This window comes from Anomaloglossus baeobatrachus, chromosome 10 (assembly GCF_048569485.1).
Source record: "Anomaloglossus baeobatrachus isolate aAnoBae1 chromosome 10, aAnoBae1.hap1, whole genome shotgun sequence".
In the NCBI taxonomy this organism is placed as follows: Eukaryota; Metazoa; Chordata; class Amphibia; order Anura; family Aromobatidae; genus Anomaloglossus; species Anomaloglossus baeobatrachus.
In genome coordinates, this window is record NC_134362.1 from 70,045,475 (window position 1) to 70,064,752 (window position 19,278).

The following is a 19,278-nucleotide window of genomic DNA, read 5'->3' on the forward strand; positions in this document are numbered from 1 at the left end:
GATATGTCCAGACATCGGACATATTTAGCATTATCCTGAATGCTTACATTTTGTTACCTTGTATGGTGATCAGCAACGTTCCAATCCATAAAACCACAGATGGATCCATGTTCGTAGCCGCAGATACTCCATGGGAAATAACCACACCACCGCACATTGTGTACATACTGAACAATTTTATTGGCTGTTTTCAGACGTTCATATTTTTTTCTTATTTTGTTTTTTAAGAACGCCAATGCGGGTGGGTAACATGCCGCAGTGTGCGCCCACTGGCTTTACAAAACACACAAGGGAAATATTGCTGTCCAAATGCCTACCACCACCACCACTCCTGCCCTGGAGCCATATGTGTCTGGTCTCCCGGAGGTCATGGGGTGTAATACTGTAAAATGTGCAAGTGTAGAAAGGCAGGAGGTCAACAGAACATTGGCATTAACTCTTTCAGGAACCCGGCACAATTAAAAGAGTAACTATGGGACACATGCCCTGCCCTTACGTCTCTCCTGCCCCAAGAATTCAGCACCTCATAGTACATAATACCCTCTGATCGTCGATATTTTATGTTCAAACATATATACATTGGAGCAGATATTAAAACCGCAGAGACAAGAGAGAACAAGGAGGGAGCTTGGTGTATACCAGAGATTGAGGCCTTGTTTTATTTCTGAAGCTTAAGATGGTGGCAAGATGTGTTTTCTCCTGCAGTACCATAGATAAGTATTGTGCTGTCTCTCCCATTCACAGGACATATTCTCAGAAAATCAGATTATTTACATACCAATGGAATCATTCATCGCAAACGTGATCCTTGTACAGCTAATAGCTTAAATATATATATTTATATTGTATTTATAAATAACAGAGACTTTCACACCACACACTGTGCGAAGGGCCTGCGGAGCGTGCTGCTGCGTACAGAGAGTGCAGAGCGTGGTACGGTATGTTTACAGACCGCAGACCGGGGCCTGGAACTGTATACATTACCATGTAAGCATTGCAAGATTTTATATGTACGTGCATAGGGCAGAGCCCTGAGGGTTACCGGAGCAGGATCCCATTTAGGATGATCCCATTCTTGTAAGTTTTACCTGCAAATCTACTTCCATGTAATTATGTCAGAAGAGCCCATATCTGTACGCATAGTTGCCAGGACTCTCAGACTTACACATCCCCCCCCAATTGGACATTTTGGGCAAAATAGGGGCTTACTGGACGTACGATTCTTTGGCTAATTGTTTGACTGACGCCCATCTCAGCCGACTCTCCCATACATCGGGGCACTTGCTCGGCTGAGCATTCCTATGGTGAAAGTCACTGGCTGACACATCAGCTGACAGCCTATCTCAGGGAGAACAATGGTGATCGGCAGTTAGACATCAGACATGTCCGATGGACATCTTACCAGAACAAAATTTGTCCGGCACCCCACATTATAAAATCATCTGAACCTGTCAATATTGGCGCTATCAGACATCTTTTGTCTAATGTGTATGGGGTTCCTAAGTGTATAATGCCGCTTTCACACTGCGTTCCTTTCCCTGTTCAGTGGTCCTGCCGGGGCTTCCATCCGAACTCTCCGCCAAATGCGCTCTGGATGTATGCACCAACGAGGCCACTGACTATAATGCTGCAGACAGAGTCACCGTGTGCCCTATTGTGCACCATTTTCTGGAGTATATACTTACCGGAGGTGGACACCCAGACACAGTTTACTATGTTTGGGTGTCCGCCTCCAACAGGCATATATGCCCGAAAATGGTGCACAACAGAGCACATGGTGACTCCGTCGGCGCATACATCCAAAACCCATTTTGCAGGGAGTTCGAACGGAAGCCCCGATGGGACCACTGAACGTGAAGAGGAACACAGTGTGATAGTACTCTAAAGGCCGCTTTACACGCTACGATTTATCCGACGATCTCATTAGCGATGTGACACGCCCAGATCGTAGTTACGATTTGCCGAGATCGCTCATAGGTCGTTTATTAGCGGTCACGCGTAACGATCTCAAAAACGACGCAACATCGTTCAGCGATATATTGTTTGACCAAGGCGGTCGTGTGGATGTTGTTCGTCGTTGGCAGGGTGTCAAATGTAGTAATATGTCTGCTGCGTTCCAAACGATGAACAATATTTTGAAAATGAACGATGTGTCAACAATCAACGATTTTCAACCTATTTGCGATCGTTCGGAGACGCTCATAGGTGTCACACGCAACGACGTCGCTAACGATGTCGGATGTGTGTCACGGAAACCGTGACCCCGCCAACATATCGTCAGATAAATCGGAGCGTGTAACGCCGCCTTAAGTCACAAATCCCTTGTATACATTAGTCTTAACTAAACTTGTCCTATCACATAAAGCAACCAAGTAAGAGTTCAATCGAATCGCTTTGGGTAACACTTTTTCTTTGCCTTTTGGACCATAGACCTAATGTTAAAAGTTTTGTATTTTTTGTTAAAAGGCTACCTGCTCCATAACAGATATACATGATCATATACTGTATAATCTGTGGGGGAACCTGACTGCACCAACATAGGGGAATTAAACCATTATATGCTACCTATTGAAATGAATGGGGTATTCCTTTCTATTAAAGGGTTTGTATCAGAATTACAGAATTGATGATCAGTTTCTGATAACTGGTCATCCGAGCGCCAGGATCAACACTGATCTCTCAAATATGGGTGGGTCAGGAGACCCCAGCTTGAATGGCGTGCAGCGCAGCTCCATGTAAAGTTAGCAGAGCACTTTATTTCCTACTTTTCTCCTGTTTTCGTCACAGTTTATGTAAATGGTAGCTCCGATATACTGGGAGAAAATGCCTATGATTGCCCTCCTGATTTTTGAGGCTCCAAAATGTTGTTGCAGGACCTCCCTTGCTAACTCATTTTGCGTAAAAATGTGCAGCAATAGATTTGAATGGGAGCCATGTCCCTCTGGAAAACTCAAAACTTAATTAATTGGATTCTTATGAGATTGGCTTTATTTTGTGATGGATAATGCAATTCCAATCTTGGTCGTCCCCCTGCAGAGCGCTGCGTGCAGATGCACATACATAGAAGAACATATGTAAACACTGTCTGCAATGCTTGTGTGCTGCTTAGCTCCGCACAACTCCACCCATCATCCGCGGCGGCGATCCACAGGCCCGTCTTGCAGTTAGCAGTTAATAATTTAAACACAAAGGATTAACACCCAACCCCTAAACTTACAAACCTTATAAAAATAGCCCCAATATTTCACATTATGCAACAGGACATGCCAACCCCCCCTGTGTACATCCCCCACAAGATGATGAGGAGCTGAATACTAGGGCACTGCCCTATACGGGGGTCCATACGGAATACAGCTCCTCTTGTGACCCTCTCTGGATGTAGCAGTGTGTTGTGTGCGCGTGTGTGTCTACGTGTAAACATAGTTAACCCCTTGAATACATTCAGCATTTAAAAACCCTCAATATAGACTATTAACCCCTTTCAGCCTGAAGAGCTACACGCAACCATAGGCATTACATTATGGTCCTCGGTTTCTTGAGTGGTGCAGCTAGGCAGGTGTTCAGGAGTCAAGTTATCATTAAGGTAATAGTATGAGAGCTTCCTGCGATATAATAATGAACTCCGACCTTTCGTAGTATTACGGTATGAGCACATGGAGGTTTTTTAGGTGGTCAAAAACCAACAAGGTTAATAATGGAAGTGGCTCCAGGAAATGCTCCTTCATTGAAGAGTTTTGGAGGAGTTTTTTTTGGCTTTTTGGAAGAGTTATCCTTGTTTTTTTGCCCTGAAGGTTTTTTTGCAGCCTTCTGATTGGATGATTCCTAGTTTGTAGCCACTTCAAAGAAGTGACATGCACTCTCTTTTCTACCACCAGGTGTTCAAAAAAAGCAGAAACAAAAGCTCAAAAAACCGAACATATGACCAGAAAGTGGTTTTACAATATAAATGAGTAGTATGGTTCTTTTAAGCATTTTTGAGCAATTTTATTTAGATATTTCAAGGCTTTTTAGGTAGCGAAACTGCTCCAAAAAACTCCTACAAAAAACTCCTACAAAAACTCAGTGTGCACATACGCTTACTACTTGATGGTAACCCAACTCCTGCTTGCTCTACTGCCCATCTCAGCAGGCTTCGAAGGTGGATGGTAGGCGCAGGGTTGAGTCAGGGTCATCTTCTGGCCAGACGGACAAGAATAGGAGGAGATGAAGGGCGGCTGGTTAGCTTTTTGGGATAATTCCTGGTGGGGGGTAAAGTGAGGGAAAACACACATGCGAAAAAGGAAAGAGAAAGTATGGAGAGAAGCAGAAAATTCCAAATCGGTGGCGATTAATGACCAAGAATGGTCAAGAGAAAATGGCATCGTAGAGAGATGAAATGGAGAACAAACATACAAGACAGAGAAGAAAAGTCGTTAATTTGGGAAAGTTGCAGCCAGCAATGATTGTGCTCCGAGCTCTCTATATACATATTTATAGGCGTATATACACAGACATTCAGTGTCCAGACTAGAAAATGGTGCACTGACTATAGTCCTAATACTGGAGATAAGGTGTGTGCTACAATATATACACACGTCTATATGTATTTACAAAGCAGAAGATACTTAAGGATAAATCCATGTTCTGTATTCCAGTGCTATCTACATTCGGATATAATGGAGGAAAACCCATATCTCAGAGCTGCATTGTGCGGTTGGAGAGATGAAGATGATGAGGATTCACCCTGTGCCCAGTGGATATTGCAGTTTAGCTACTTAAAGGCAATGAAATCTGATGGAGCACATCAGGGGAAAGCTCTGGCAGCTGCTGTGGTACTACAAGTCTTGCTCTGGCGTACAAGGCATACTTGGACTTGTGGTTCTACAATAGCTGGAGAGCCAGATGTTGCCCATTGATGTAATCACAGGCTGAAATGTTCGCACCATGTCACTGTGTGTACTACAGGCATATGGACATGTACCAATTGCAACATTCTCCAGGATTATTGTATGGAAAGTCCTTATTCATGTCTTCATGGTGTATTACAGCAAATTCCTATAGTACCACTCTGTGACACTGCCACCTGGTGTTCACTGAGTACATGGCAGGGGATACATACTCCCTGTAGTATCATTGGGCTTTAGTGACATCTTGGGGTCACAGTAGGAAATTCCTCTGTTATGTGCCCTGTTTGCTGGGGGAAGCAGGGATAGGGGTCTCCTGAGTGATGACAGGGCTGGTTTTCCTTGCTCTCTCCTTCCCGCTGGCTCCCAGGGGCCCCTGCTCCTTATTATCAGATGGACGCTGCTTGCTGAGGGGCCCAGGGGCGGGAGAAGCGTGACCGTTCTTCTCGTCTGAAAAAAGTTGTTTAAGTACGTCAAAGAAGTTACTGATTGGGCGGCCTAAAGACAGAGAGAAAAACGGAGAGAGGGGGGAAGGGTAAGAGACAGGCGGAGAGAGAGAGGTAGAGAGACAGAGACAATGGGAAAGCATCGAGGAGAAAGACTCAAAATGGGCCCATTGGCCATACATGGGAGAGGCAGCCAATTTGCTATTACATTTGATTTTGTTCGTTCGTGGTTGCCAATTTATGAGTAAGTCTGGATTGAACTTTAACAATGGCTGTCACTACCACATGTAGGCAACAGGTAGACTTTAAAGAAGAGGTTAAAGAGAAATAATGGAAGGGGCAAAATGGCAGGTAGATAGAGATAATAAGGTCAGGAGAGGATGTGTATGAAAGAGTGAAAGGAAACCATAAAGGTAATGAAAAAACAAAAACAAAACTGTGGCAGCAAAAACAAAAATGAGAATAAAGGTCTGTTCACTGCGACATTTCACCTGCCATTGTCCCTTTACTTCAAAGGATGGAAAATCATAATTTTTCCACCATTTAAATCACCGGGAGAGGCATGTACCCACCGCTACAGGGGGAGCAGGGGGTCGCGGTTCCATCTGGATCCTTGGTGCTGAGAGAGGACCCAATGGCACTTGTGCGAAAGAGGATATCAGTATGAAAAAAAAGATGTGATGTTGGGAAACCTAATAGAGATTTTTATTGGAAGATATAATTTTCATTTTTCCATCTGTTTCTGTTATATGAACAGAGGGGGAAATGGCCAAAAACCTCTAAGGCCTCTTTTACACGTCAGTGAAAAACACACAGATTTTTCACAGATGTGTTGAAGGTGCATATGGCCCTCCGTGTGCCGTGAGTTTTGCACACGTGTTCTCCATGTGCTATCAGTGATAGCACACGGAAAGCAGGAACTTTTTACTCACCTGTCCCTGGCGCTGCTGCCCATGGTGCTGATGTCTCAGGCGTTGCTGCTTCCGGGTCCACAGTGCAGTGAATAAGCAATGAGTATAATGAAAGGGCCCTGAAGCAAGTGACAGCAGCGCTAAGACAGGTGAGTATAGAAATTCATTTTATTTCAGACACTTGTTTTCTCCGGTATGTGTCACACGGATCACACCACCGTGTGGTCCATGTGACATCAGTGCTGCCGGAGAAAAATGGACTTGTCTCTGTGCAGAACACATGGACACGCGTCTGCGCCACACGGACCATGAGAAATCACTGATGTGTGTGCAAACCCACTGATTTTAATGGGTTTGCGTATGTCCATGATGTCAGTACATATAAAAACGGCGTCATACGTACTGGAACCATTGACGTGTCAAGGGGACCTAGCCCGTGCTCCCTCCGGATCCCTCTATTTTACGGGATATTCCAGTTTTAGAAATAAATGCTATTCTTAGTACGTGAAAGATCCTAAAATTTTCCAATATAATTGTTGTATTAGTTTTTCACTGTTTTGCAGACTACAGTTTGAGAACCCAATGAGAACCTTTATCACTTTTTTGCAGTTTGCCATGTGACACACATTCAGATCCATGGCTCTGATAACTGTGCTGTAAATGGCCGTACATCTGTGTGTCCATCACAAGACAAAGACAGGCTTTTATCCAATGATTGATCCCATCACATAAAAGTAGAGGGTTCTTCAAAACTTTTAGGAATTGATGCAGAAAGTATAGTGATAACTTATCATTATACATTGTATAGCGTTCATTTAATGGAACAGAAACGGCATTTTAAAAGGGGTCGTTCAGGAGTTTTTGGGAATGGTAGAGAACAAAAAAATAAGCACTGTCATTCTGGTGGGCTTCGCTGGCTTCTATTTACTTGGCTGAAGCAACCACATATTGTACAGCCACGTGACCACTGCAGCCAATCACTGGCCGCAGGGGTGATGCAGTTATTTACATGGCGAGAGACAGCTGAGGCCAGCGATTGACTACAATAATTACACAGAACTACGGCATATGATCGCTTTGGAAAATTTACACCTGAGCTGAGTTTTGGCCAGGAGACCCGTGACTGGTCTGGACATCACTGCCCTTACTTGTCAGCCATATAGTCATTTTGAGAGCCCCCTGTCTAGTGACAGTTTCATCTCACTAATGGATTGCTGAAAGGTCTTCACTGTTGATAAACGAATACTAAAATATTTGTGTTTGGTATATTCATACTGAATTCCTCGTATTATTCCAGAATTCATCACTAGTAATGAACCTAATGTAAGGCGGGCTTTGCATGTTGCGACATCGCAAGCCGATGCTGCGATGTCGCACGCGATAGTCCCCGCCCCCGTCGCAGGTACAATATCTTGTGAAAGCTGGCGTAGCGAAAATTATCGCTACGCCGGCTTCACATGCACTCACCTGCCCTGCGACCGTCGCTCTGGCCGGCGACCCGCCTCCTTATTAAGGGGGCGGGTCGTGCAGCGTCACTGCGACGTCACACGGCAGGCGGCCAATAGGAGCGGCGGGGCGGAGATGAGCAGGATGTAAACATCCCGCCCACCTCCTTCCTTCCGCATAACCTACGGAAGCCGCGATGACGCCGGTAGGAGATGTTCCTCGCTCCTGCAACTTCACACACAGCGATGTGTGCTGCTGCAGGAGCGAGGAACAACATCGGATCGTTTCGTCAGCGTAATTATGGATTACGCCGACGCTGCACCGATGATACGATTACGACGATTTTGCGCTCGTTAATCATATCATCGAACCTTTACACACTACAACGACGCATGCGATGCCGGAAGTACGTCATTTTCAATTTGACCCCACCGACATCGCACCTGCGATGTCGTAGTGTGCGAAGCCCGCCTTTGGCCTTAGGCGGGCTTTGCACACTACGACATCGCAGGTGCGATGTCGGTGGGGTCAAATTGAAAATGACGTACTTCCAGCATCGCATGCGACGCAAAAGCGTCGTAATCGTATCATCGGTGCAGCGTCGGCGTAATCCATAATTACGCTGACGCGACGGTCCGATGTTGTTCCTCGCTCCTGCGGCATATATATATATATAATATATATATATTCTACATCTGTATTAAGATTGTAATGGTGGTGATTACACCAGATATTGGGGCTGGATCTAGACTATAAGGTGAGCACAAAATAATATTTTAGTGGTTTATATAATAATATAGAATAATAACTATTACTAAAATTCCCTGATTGACCAGGAGAGCTTTCAATAGACTACAGGCTACTGTTTATGGCAGCCTTTATTCCGCATATGGGCAGACGACAGACTGCTAACAGATCTAGTCCATCCTCTGATTACAGGCTGGTATACAAGTATAACTATGGGAAGGTTTCCTATAAACACTCAATGTAGGGGAATTGTTATTTTAGCAATTCCCTAATCTATTAGCACAGATTCAATAAATGTGAACCTGCGCTTTCCCCTGACAACTATTCTCAATTCTGGAAGGAAAAAAATTATTTGGAAAAAAAAATAAAAATATGCTGAGGAAATAAAGAAAGGAAGGCAGAAAATAAGAAAGAGAGGTGCTGGATTGGTGAGAGGAGGGTGGACGGGACAGATAGATGACGCAGAAGAAACACTGATATGCAGAGACAGCCATAGACAGATATGAGACAACATGACACAAATCATTAAGAGAGTGCTGAGCACGTAACATTTATAAAAGCCATCGTTCAGCTCTGTAGTCAATGGATGGTGCACAGTGCTGCAGCCTACAGAGCCACTGAGCTGAATGACACGTGAAGCGGATGTGACAGAAATGGCGGCGTTATTTAGGAGGCAGAAGGAGCATGTTGGCACAGGAAAAGAAGCAGAAAATGGGGTGAGGAAAGCGGAGCGGGAGCTGATCATATAGTGTGTGACGGTGGCCACGGGAATAGTGTCTTGTCTATGTCTGCAAAGTATTGTTTGATGTGATAGATCAACAATGGTAGTTTATTGCAAACTAGGCCTCATCTATCAAAACAGTCTAACATTAAACCTGTCATTGTTACCCATAGCAACCAATCAGAGCTCAGATTTCATTTTACCAGTGCAGTTTATGAAATGAAAGATGAGCTCTGATTGGTTGCTAAGGGCGACAAGCACAGATTTATTGTCCGATCGTTTTGATTAATAAGGCCTCAAGTCTTATCGGTTTGAATGTGATTAGGCGCTAATAGAGACCACTATGTAATGTCAGATAGGAAATGCTAGGCCTTGGAGAAAACGGGCCTTGATTTCCATAGCAACCAATTTGATTTCAACTTATATTTTCTAAAATGTATTGAAAAAAGAGACTGGGACTGGCTGTTATGTATATGGGGCAACCTTCTTTAATCCTTAGGTATATATTATCAGTAACGGTGAATAAAGGACTACCTATTTATGTGCTGAGGAGTCATATGTATCACCATTAATAAAAGTAGTATGTATCTGAATACACAGTTTATGTTATATCCTAAAGAACACAATGAAATCCTGTACTAAAGGCAAACACCACTAAATACACCGGAATAAAACCTCACCCCCAAAAACAGGAACTCAAAGACCTTAAAGGGGTTGTCCAGGCTAAAGTGTTAAGTATGCAGTCACTCTATGTGACTGCAAACCTATGACTCCTCCCAGTGCACACAGTGTGCGCTGGGAGGATTCAGCGTTTTTTGAGCCCGAACGGCGGTCACCCTGTCCGCAATTGTGCGCTATGTACGCTTCCGGCCAGAACCCAACTATTGGGCACGGCCTTGCTTCATACAAATGTATGGAGTGGGTGCCTCCGACTAGTCGGCATGGCCGTCCAGTGGGCGTGACCTGTTAAATACATTTGTATTGAGCGAGACCACGTCCTCTAGTCGGGTTCTGACCGGGAGCGTACATAGCGCACAATTGTGGACACATGACCACTGTTCCCGTCTCAAAAATCAGCTAATCCTCACAGCACACAATGTGTGCGCTGGGAGGATTCATAAATTTACAGTCACATAGACTAACTGTAAACTTACCACTTTAGGCTGAACAACCCCTTTAAATAAAAAGTTGAACTAAACAGAATGTTTTGCCGAAACTATAGCCTTCTAAAATGGCTACCTACATGGCAACAGACTAAACTTTCACACTATTCAGCACATTTCATTCTGTTGCTAAATAAAAAGAGATAGATTTTGATCTGTGAGAGTGTAACTAGATCTACAGGAAGATGTGAGTTAATCACAAATCCAAGCCATACATATGGCGGTCATGATGGCAAGGTAATACCTTCTATAGAGGGGGCAGGTTTCTTGATTTAAGGAAATCTGTCAGTACAAAATGACTGTTCAAACCAACCACAAGCACTCAATTTGCCCTTTGCTTGGGCAATCAGTTCAGTGCACCTTACCACCCACGTCTTTTAGGTCTTATTTACACCCTTCAATAGCTCCTGTAAAGCCAGTGCTGTCAAGGAAGAGGAGGGTGAAAATTGATACAAAAAGTTGGTGGGAATTTGCGCATAACTATCGTTTCCCCAATAGATGTGTTGAGTTTGAACAGTCATTTTGTGCCGACAAAGAAAAGTAAACATCACAAAATGACCTATTGTTTAAAACTTTTTGTTGTGTTATATGTAATTTTATTTGCAATTTTTTTCATATCACAACTAGTGATGGGCGAATAGTAAATATTCGTGTCTGGATAAGGTTTACTGAATACTGAGTGCTATTCCAGTATTTGTCACGGCCAGAAAAATACTTCAGTTACCCCATGACTTGCATTAGGTTTGTTATTCATGACGAATACTGGAATAGTACTTTGGGATTCGTTATAAAAAATCTGAACACGAATAGTTACTATTTGCCCATTACTAATCAAACAAAAACACAACTTTGTAATCTTGCAGTTTTCACAGTGGCCACTGAGGGCCTTATTAGACTTATACGTCCTGTCTTTTCAGGAAGAGTTTTCAGCAGGATCTTTATCAGCAGAGGCAGGATCGCAATGACAGGTAAAACTTCTATACACCATTTATAACACAGGATCCACCAATCATAATAGGTGATGTCATGGCTGACCCTGCTCCCCGTCCCTTCTCAATGAACTGTGCACAAGCTCATTAGATGCTTCAATAAAAAAGATAGCGCTGGGGTCTGACCATTGTGACTAATGTACATGTGTTTACTAAACCGACAGGAAGATAGTCTTAAAAATTGCAACATTTCTATTTTTTTAATTTTAATAATGAGTGACGAAAAAAAAAACATTGCCAAAAATCTTTAAGGAACGCAATGAACATAAAAACCTGATTTAAACAATAGGTCATTTTCTGATGATACATTGCCCTTAAAAGAGAAGACCTTTTGTCAAAAACTATGATGGTTTCTAATTTTGGGACTATAAGAACTGTATGTAAGGCTGGAATTATTTTTTTAATTCCTTTTAAATCTACCTATGTCTAGTTTGACTAAAAAAACTGCATAAAAAAACTACACTGTGTGTTTCCGAAAAATGGTTTGTGTAAAAACATGCTAAAGGTATGTGCACACTATATTGTTCAGGCAGGATTCCGCCTGGATCACACCTGAAAAAAACACTTAAAGGGGGTGTCCCAAGAATAAAGTACATTCTAGTTAATAGATCTTAGAATAAAATACGTTCTACAATGGGATGTGTTAAAAAATGTTTCTGTCCCGTGATAATCCTATAAATGTGTCCCTGTGTAATGGATGTGTCCAACTATGCAGACACAGCTATTATACAGTACATAGCAGGGACACATATGCAAGTGCATCTCAAAAAATTAAATTAACTTTTTGATGATATTCTATTTCAGTAATTCAATACAAAAAGGGAAACGCATATATTACAGTATATAGAGTCATTACACACAGAGTGATCCATTCCTATATATTATATAGAGTCATTACACACAGAGGGATCTATTCCTATATATTATAGAGAGTCATTACACATAGAGGGATCTATTTCAAGTGTTTATTTCTGTTAATGTTGATGATTATGGCTTACAGCCAATGAAAACCCAAAAGTCATTAAATTAGAATATTAGAACATTATTTTAAACTCAGAAATGTTGGCGCCTTCTGAAAATTCTGTACAGTAAATTCCTCAATACTTGGTCGGGGCTCCTTTTGCATGAATTACTGCATCAATGTGGCGTGGCATGGAGGCGATCAGCCTGTGGCACTGCTGAGGTGTTATGGAAGCCCAGGTTGCTTTGATAGCAGCCTTCAGCTCATCTGCATGGTCGGGTCTGGTGTCTCTCATCTTCCTCTTGACAATACCCCGTAGATTCTCTATGGGGTTTAGGTCAGGCGAGTTTGCTGGCCAATCAAGCACACTGATACTGTGGTTATTAAGTCAGGTATTGGTACTTTTGACAGTGTGGACAGGTGCCAAGTCCTGCTGGAAAATGAAATTTTCATCTCTAAAAAGCTTGTCGGCAGAGGGAATCATGAAGTGCTCTAAAATTTCCTGGTAAACGGTGGCAAGGACTTTGGTCTTGATAACACATAGTGGAGCTACACCAGCAGATGACATGGCTCCCCAAACCATCACTGATTGTGGAAACTTCACACTAGACCTCAAGCAGCTTGGATTGTGGCCTCTCCACTCTTCCTCCAGACTCTGGGACCGCGATTTCCAAATGAAATGCAAACTTTACCTTTATATGAAAAGACCTTGGACCACTGAGCAACAGTCTTGTTATGTTTCCTTGGACCAGGGAAGACACTGCTGGCGTTGCCTATTGGTCATGAGTGGCATCACACAAGGAATGCGACACTTGTAACCCATGTCCTGGATATGTCTGTGTGTGGTGGCTCTTGAAGCACTGACTCCAGCAGCAGTCCACTCCTTGTGAATCTCCCCTAAATTTTTGAATGGCTTTTTCTTAACAATCCTATCAAGGCTGCGGTTATCCCGGTTGCACCTTTTTCTACCACACTTTTTCCTTCCACTCAACTCTCCATTAATATGCTTGGATACAGCACCCTGTGAACAGCCAGCTTCTTTAGCAATGACCTTTTGTGGTTTACCCTCCTTGTGGAGTGTGTCAATGACTGCCTTCTGGACATCTGTCCAGTCAGCAGTCTTCCCCACGATTGTGTAGCCCACTGAACTAGACCAAGGGACCATTTTAACCGCTTAGGAAGCCTTTGCAGGTGTTTTGTGATAATTATTCTAATTTTCTAACATAACTTTGGGGTTTTCATTGGCTGAAAGCCATAATCACCAACATTAACAGAAATAAACACTTGAAATAGATCATTCTGTGTGTAATGACTATATAATATATGCGTTTCCCTTTTTGTATTAAATTACTGAAATAAATTAACTTTTTAATGATATTCTAATTTATTGAGATGCACCTGAATAAGATTATCTCAGCACAGGAATATTTTTTTTAATACATCCAATTGTGGAACTTATTATTTTTCCAAGATCTATTTATTAAAGTTCACTTTGTTTTTGAGACAATCCCTTTAACAAACCGCTACAAAAAAATTACCATTATGCACAGCAATGTCAAAACGACTTGCAGTGCATAAGTTCAGGTCATTTGGAGCTTCTTTTAACCGCTTCAGGCTTCGAAAGTCGTGATGCCGCTAAGAAAAGTGACCAGTCCATTCTTTGGGTACTGCTTAACATTTATAGATTCATTTTATGCTGCCTGAAAAAAATGCCAAAAAAAAACCTTCAAGAAAAAGACTGCCAGCGTTCCCTGAAGTATCTTCGCCTTGAAAAACTAAGCAGTCAGTTAAAGATGTCGCGTGCACATACCCTTCTGGTGTGTTCAAACAGGTTTTTTTTGCGGACCTTTTGTAGTGGAAACTGAACTAAACTTTTTGAGAAGTTTTCGGATTTTGGAGGAGTAGTTTTTTGAGAGTTTCTTCTCCAAAAACTCAGCAAACCACTCAGTGTGCACATACTCTTAGGGCATTAAAATGTTGTTATTCAATTAGGAGGAAAGTAAGACACCATATTACAAACAATACATTCTTATTACTTTTTTATTCTATGTTTTAGCTCTTTTAGTGCATTTTTTTCATCCTTGGAGCTCTTTTCAGACACGCCTTGCTATACGTGGGGCGATCCAAAAGTAATGATAATCGGTTATTTCTATTGCACACAGAAATTAAAATAAAATGTTTTCTTCTCTCTTAGATACCCACTAGTCCAGGAAAAAAAAATCACTTAAATAGGCCACGATTCCCGGGAGCTACATTAATTTGAATATGAACTGCCGAGGAGTGAACATCAAAATGGAACAAAACGAGCTCAGAGCTGTCATCAAATACCTCTGCTTGAAAAAAATGATTACCAAAGACATACACAGCGACTTGGTGGAAACATTGGGGGACTCTTCTCCTCTATATTCCACAGTTGCACGCTGGGCCAAGGAATTTAAGCTGAGAAGAACATCGATGGAAGATGAACATCGTGAAGGACGCCCATCCACGTCCCTCAATAAAGAATACGTGAAAATAGTTGAAGAAATTGTATTGGCAGATCGAAGAGTGATTATCAGGCATGTAGCTGAGGTCACAGGGATCTCATATGGCAGTATTCAAAGAATCTTTGCAAAAGAATTGCATATGAGAAAGGTCTCCGCGTGTTGGGTGCCAAAAATGTTAACCGACGAGCAAAAGAAGAAATGAGTTGACATTTCAATAGCAAATCTCGAAAAGTTCCAAGCAGACAAGGAGAATTTTTTGTCATGTTTTTTGACCATGGACGAGACCTGGATCCACCACTTTGATTCCGAAACTAAACAATAATCGATGACATGGAAACGAGCTGACGAACCGACGCCGAAGAAATTCAAAGTGTCAAGCTCAGCAGGGAAGGTTATGGCGTCCGTTTTTTGGGACGCTGAAGGAATTATTATGGTGGACTATTTGGAGAAGGGAGCCACTATTACGGGCTCCTACTACGCAGAACAAAGAAGAATGAGGGAGGCTATCAAGGAGAAAAGGTGTGGCAAACTGTGGGCTGGAGTGCTGTTTCACCAAGATAACGCGCCGGCTCACAAAGCTGCAGTTGCCATGGCAACCATTCAAGAAGCGGGCTTTGAACTGGTGGAACACCCTCCCTATTCGCCAGATCTAGCCCCCAGTGACTTCTTTCTCTTTCCTCACCTCAAGAACACCTCCAGGGCAAGAAATTTGATGACAATAGCGACGTGATAACCGCTGTTGGGGATTTTTTTGAGGGTCAAGATCAAGAATTTTTTTCGAAGGGAATTCTAAGTTTAGAAAAGAGATGGACTAAATGTATATACTTGTTAAGAGACTATGTAGAAAAATATATATATTTTTTTTAATATATTCATTGTGTTTATTATTGATTATCATTACTTTTGGATCGCCCCTCGTAGGAATGGCATTTTTTCATGTGTTCTCCCACAGAAAACAAAATGCATATATGAGTAAAAGAAAAAGAAAAACAACTTTAAAATAAAAGAAAAACACATGAAACTAGCCAAAAAAAAGTTTAAAAATACCTGTGTGTAGGACGCCTAATAGGATGATTTTTTTCCTTTTTTTTATACCAACAATGGTATATGTGGAAATTGAATTTATGTATGAAGACTGGATAGACATAATGTTTACCTTGTGTGATGGGACTGTCATGATCTTAGTCGTTAAGATAATGTTTTTTTGGTTTTTTTTTATGGTGGTAAATATTTCTATGGATTGTTTTAATTTTTCAAAATGGCTTCACCTTCTGCAATATAAATATGAGCAGAAATTAGAAGCACTGGTGTTCAGCACAGGTTTCATAATTTGTTTGGAAGCTTGGGCCACTAAATAATTAGTGTTCACAGGAGCCAGGCTAGCCCTTGTAGATTTTATAATGACATATATGTGATATATGATCCAGTTCACTGCTTGTAGTGTTGATTTTCAAGGAATGAAACAACTGCCAGGAGCCATATGAGGGATATAATAGATTAGGGGAGGATGGAGATGCCATAATGAAGGATGGATGGCGGGAAGTGATAATGGAGGGCAAGAAGGGAAATGGTGAAATAACAGACAAACAAGAAAAAAAACAAACAGAGGTGACCAAAAGTGATGAATGGAAAACATAAAGAAGATGGAAGACAAGATGAGGAACGATGACAGAGAAATTAGTTAGGGAAAAAAAAGAAAGAAAGAGGCCAGGCATAGTAGGAGAGCCGCAAGTGTTAAAATCACAAATTAAAGATTTTTGAAGGGTCCTTGCCATAAGCAGCGCCTTGAAAAGTTTGTGCCCCAACTTATCTGGAAGGAGAGCATTGGTTTCCATGATGTGCACCTCTAACCAGTTAACGTGCCAAAATCTGGGACAATCCAAACATGCAGGAAAGAAGGTCAGGCCTCAGGGCATATCTGGAGAAAAGCAGCTGTTGGCTATAGGTAGGGACCGGCCGGGCTAGGTCACTGAGCAGGTGTCACTATATATCAACATTTATTTATTTTTTTAATCCAGTAATCCTGTAGAATGGCAGCCATGTCTTACAGGGACCATGGCGATCCATTAGACCTTGACTCTCTCTCATTGCTATAGTAGCAACAACGAGACATAATGAGCAGTTTTCTGATGTAACAGTATAGTCATTTTATTGTATAATGAGAAGTTCTGAAATGTTGAAATATACATTTGTGTTCCAAGTGCTCACAATTTAAAAGATTTTTCATAAGTGTCTTGATTATCACTAACCTGACAAGGGTGCATATATATCTATCTATATATATATCTATCACTTATAGGAACTGTCTAGTCAGGAATAGAGAAGAGCAAACAGAGTGTACAAAAAAAAACAAAATTTGGGTTCGGAGTTTGGCTGCTTTACATGTACAGATCACTCGTGCGAGCACTACTGTGGTCGTGTACGCTCGTTGCTACACCCAGTGTGAGCCGCTTGAAGTGTTTGAATGGCTCGCACTGGGGGTAACAACAGCGCGATCCGATGTAGTGTGCACCATAAAAAAAAATACTCCATTTCCCCCCCCTGGAATGAGTTTATATATGCCAATTATTTGATGCACCATTTAGCGCATGACATCTTGCACTGAACACAATTCAAATACAAAAATAAAATTTTGATTTTTTGCAAAATTCATGATTCACATGCACCAATTTTGATGCAAAAACACATAAAGCCTCAAGATAAAAAAAGAAATGAAAAGTGACTGAAAAACAATGCAATTGATAAATTAGGCCCAATGTATTAAAAAGTTGCACAACTTCTCATTATCCAGCTTTATATAGAGGGAATCCGTCAGTAGGATAAACCCTCCTAAGCCACCTATATTTGCATCCAGAAAATAAAAAGCTGAATAAAATGAGTTGCAATCATTTTTCTTATTCCAGAGAAATCCACATTTTTCTTCATAAGTAAAAGAGCTGTTAAGATCTATGGGCTGGAGGACATAGATCTCACTGAAAATCTGCCGCCAGAGATTATGTGAAATTAAAGGATCCTTACAGGTGTGAGACATGTAATGACTGACAGTTTGCTCTCCTGATCTACATGTCTCACACTGGTATCGCCTACTTTCAGTTAAAATAATCTCTGGAGGCAGATTCTCAGGGAGATCTAAGGGTACCTTCACACTTAGCGATGCAGCAGCGATCCGACCAGCGATCTGACCTGGTCAGGATCGCTGCTGCATCGCTACATGGTCGCTGGTGAGCTGTCAAACAGGCAGATCTTACCAGCGACCAGTGAACAGCACCCAGCCAGCAGCGACGTGCAAGCGACGCTGCGCTTGCACGGAGCCGCCGTCTGGAAGCTGCGGAGACTGGTAACTAAGGTAAACATCGGGTATGGCTACCCGATGTTTACATTAGTTACCAGCGCACACCGCTTAGCTGTGTGTGCAGGGAGCAGGGAGCCGCGCACACTGAGCGCTGGCTCCTTGCTCTCCTAGCTACAGTACACATCGGGTTAATTAACCCGATGTGTAATGCAGCTACATGTGCAGAGAGCCGGAGCCGGCAGCACAGGCAGCGTGAGAGCTGCAGAGGCTGGTAACTAAGGTAAATATCGGGTAACCACCTTGGTTACCCGATGTTTATCTTGGTTACAAGCTTACCTCAGCTGTCAGACGCCGGCTCCTGCTCCCCTGCTCGCTTCATTTGTCGCTCTCTCGCTGTCACACACAGTGATCTGTGTGTCACAGCGGGAGAGCGCCTTTGAAGAAAACGAACCAGGGCTGTGTGTAACGAGCAGCGATCTCGCAGCAGGGGCCAGATCGCTGCTCAGTGTCACACACAGCGAGATCGCTAATGAGGTCACTGCTGCGTCACAAAAAGCGTGACTCAGCAGCGATCTCGGCAGTGAGCTCGCTGTGTGTGAAGCACCCCTAAGTCCAGCCCGTAGATCTTAACAGCTCATTTACAGATTAAGAAAAACGTGGATTTCTCTGGAATAAGATATCGGATCACAGGTATCAAGATATCATTTTATTCAGCTTCCTACTGCCTACATGCCCATATAGACAGCTTAGGACGGTTAATTATATTGACAGATTCCCTTTAAGCAATGTAAGTTTTGTTGTTTTTTTTTAAAAATTAGTAAAATGTTTTTTTTCTTAGTTTTTTCTTAACATTGAATATTTAACCATGCAAAATATTTTCAATAATAATTAAGAGTTGCAAAAACATAATTATTTTGCATCTAGAAATCGCAAATAGTTCTATGGAACTAATGGAGGTCCATACCTGCAGAGTGACACAGCCCTTTTAAGTGGAGAGTAACTAGCATGTGTGACATTGGTGTGTACCTATGACCGTGTATATACATAGGTGATTGTGGTGTATGTATATTAGCATTGTGGATCAGTTCCCTTCTGTGGTGGTGGAACTATAGTGCATTACTCCAGGAGGGGTAGGAGGAAATCTGAGGAAAGACACTGTCATGAGCAGGGGTGGGATAGGGTGGGATTATCTGCGTGGGAAGCAAAGGTGGGGAAGAGCGATAGCAACAGCAG

General features: G+C 42.3%; 1 protein-coding gene across 4 annotated transcripts in view; it reads right to left on the reverse strand.

The window, feature by feature from the left end:
• Positions 1-156: 156 nt before the first annotated feature.
• The window catches only part of LOC142255423 (serine/threonine-protein kinase BRSK2), a 253,854-nt gene continuing 234,732 nt past the window's right edge, over positions 157-19,278 (reverse strand). For 2 of the 4 annotated variants that reach the window (XM_075327037.1, XM_075327034.1), the window contains exon 20: positions 157-5,381. In XM_075327037.1, the coding sequence (XP_075183152.1) occupies positions 5,158-5,381 (224 nt within the window). In that variant the 3' untranslated portion in view covers positions 157-5,157. The remainder of the gene's footprint in view (positions 5,382-19,278) is intronic. The other 2 variants (XM_075327036.1, XM_075327035.1) reach the window with 2 other exon arrangements.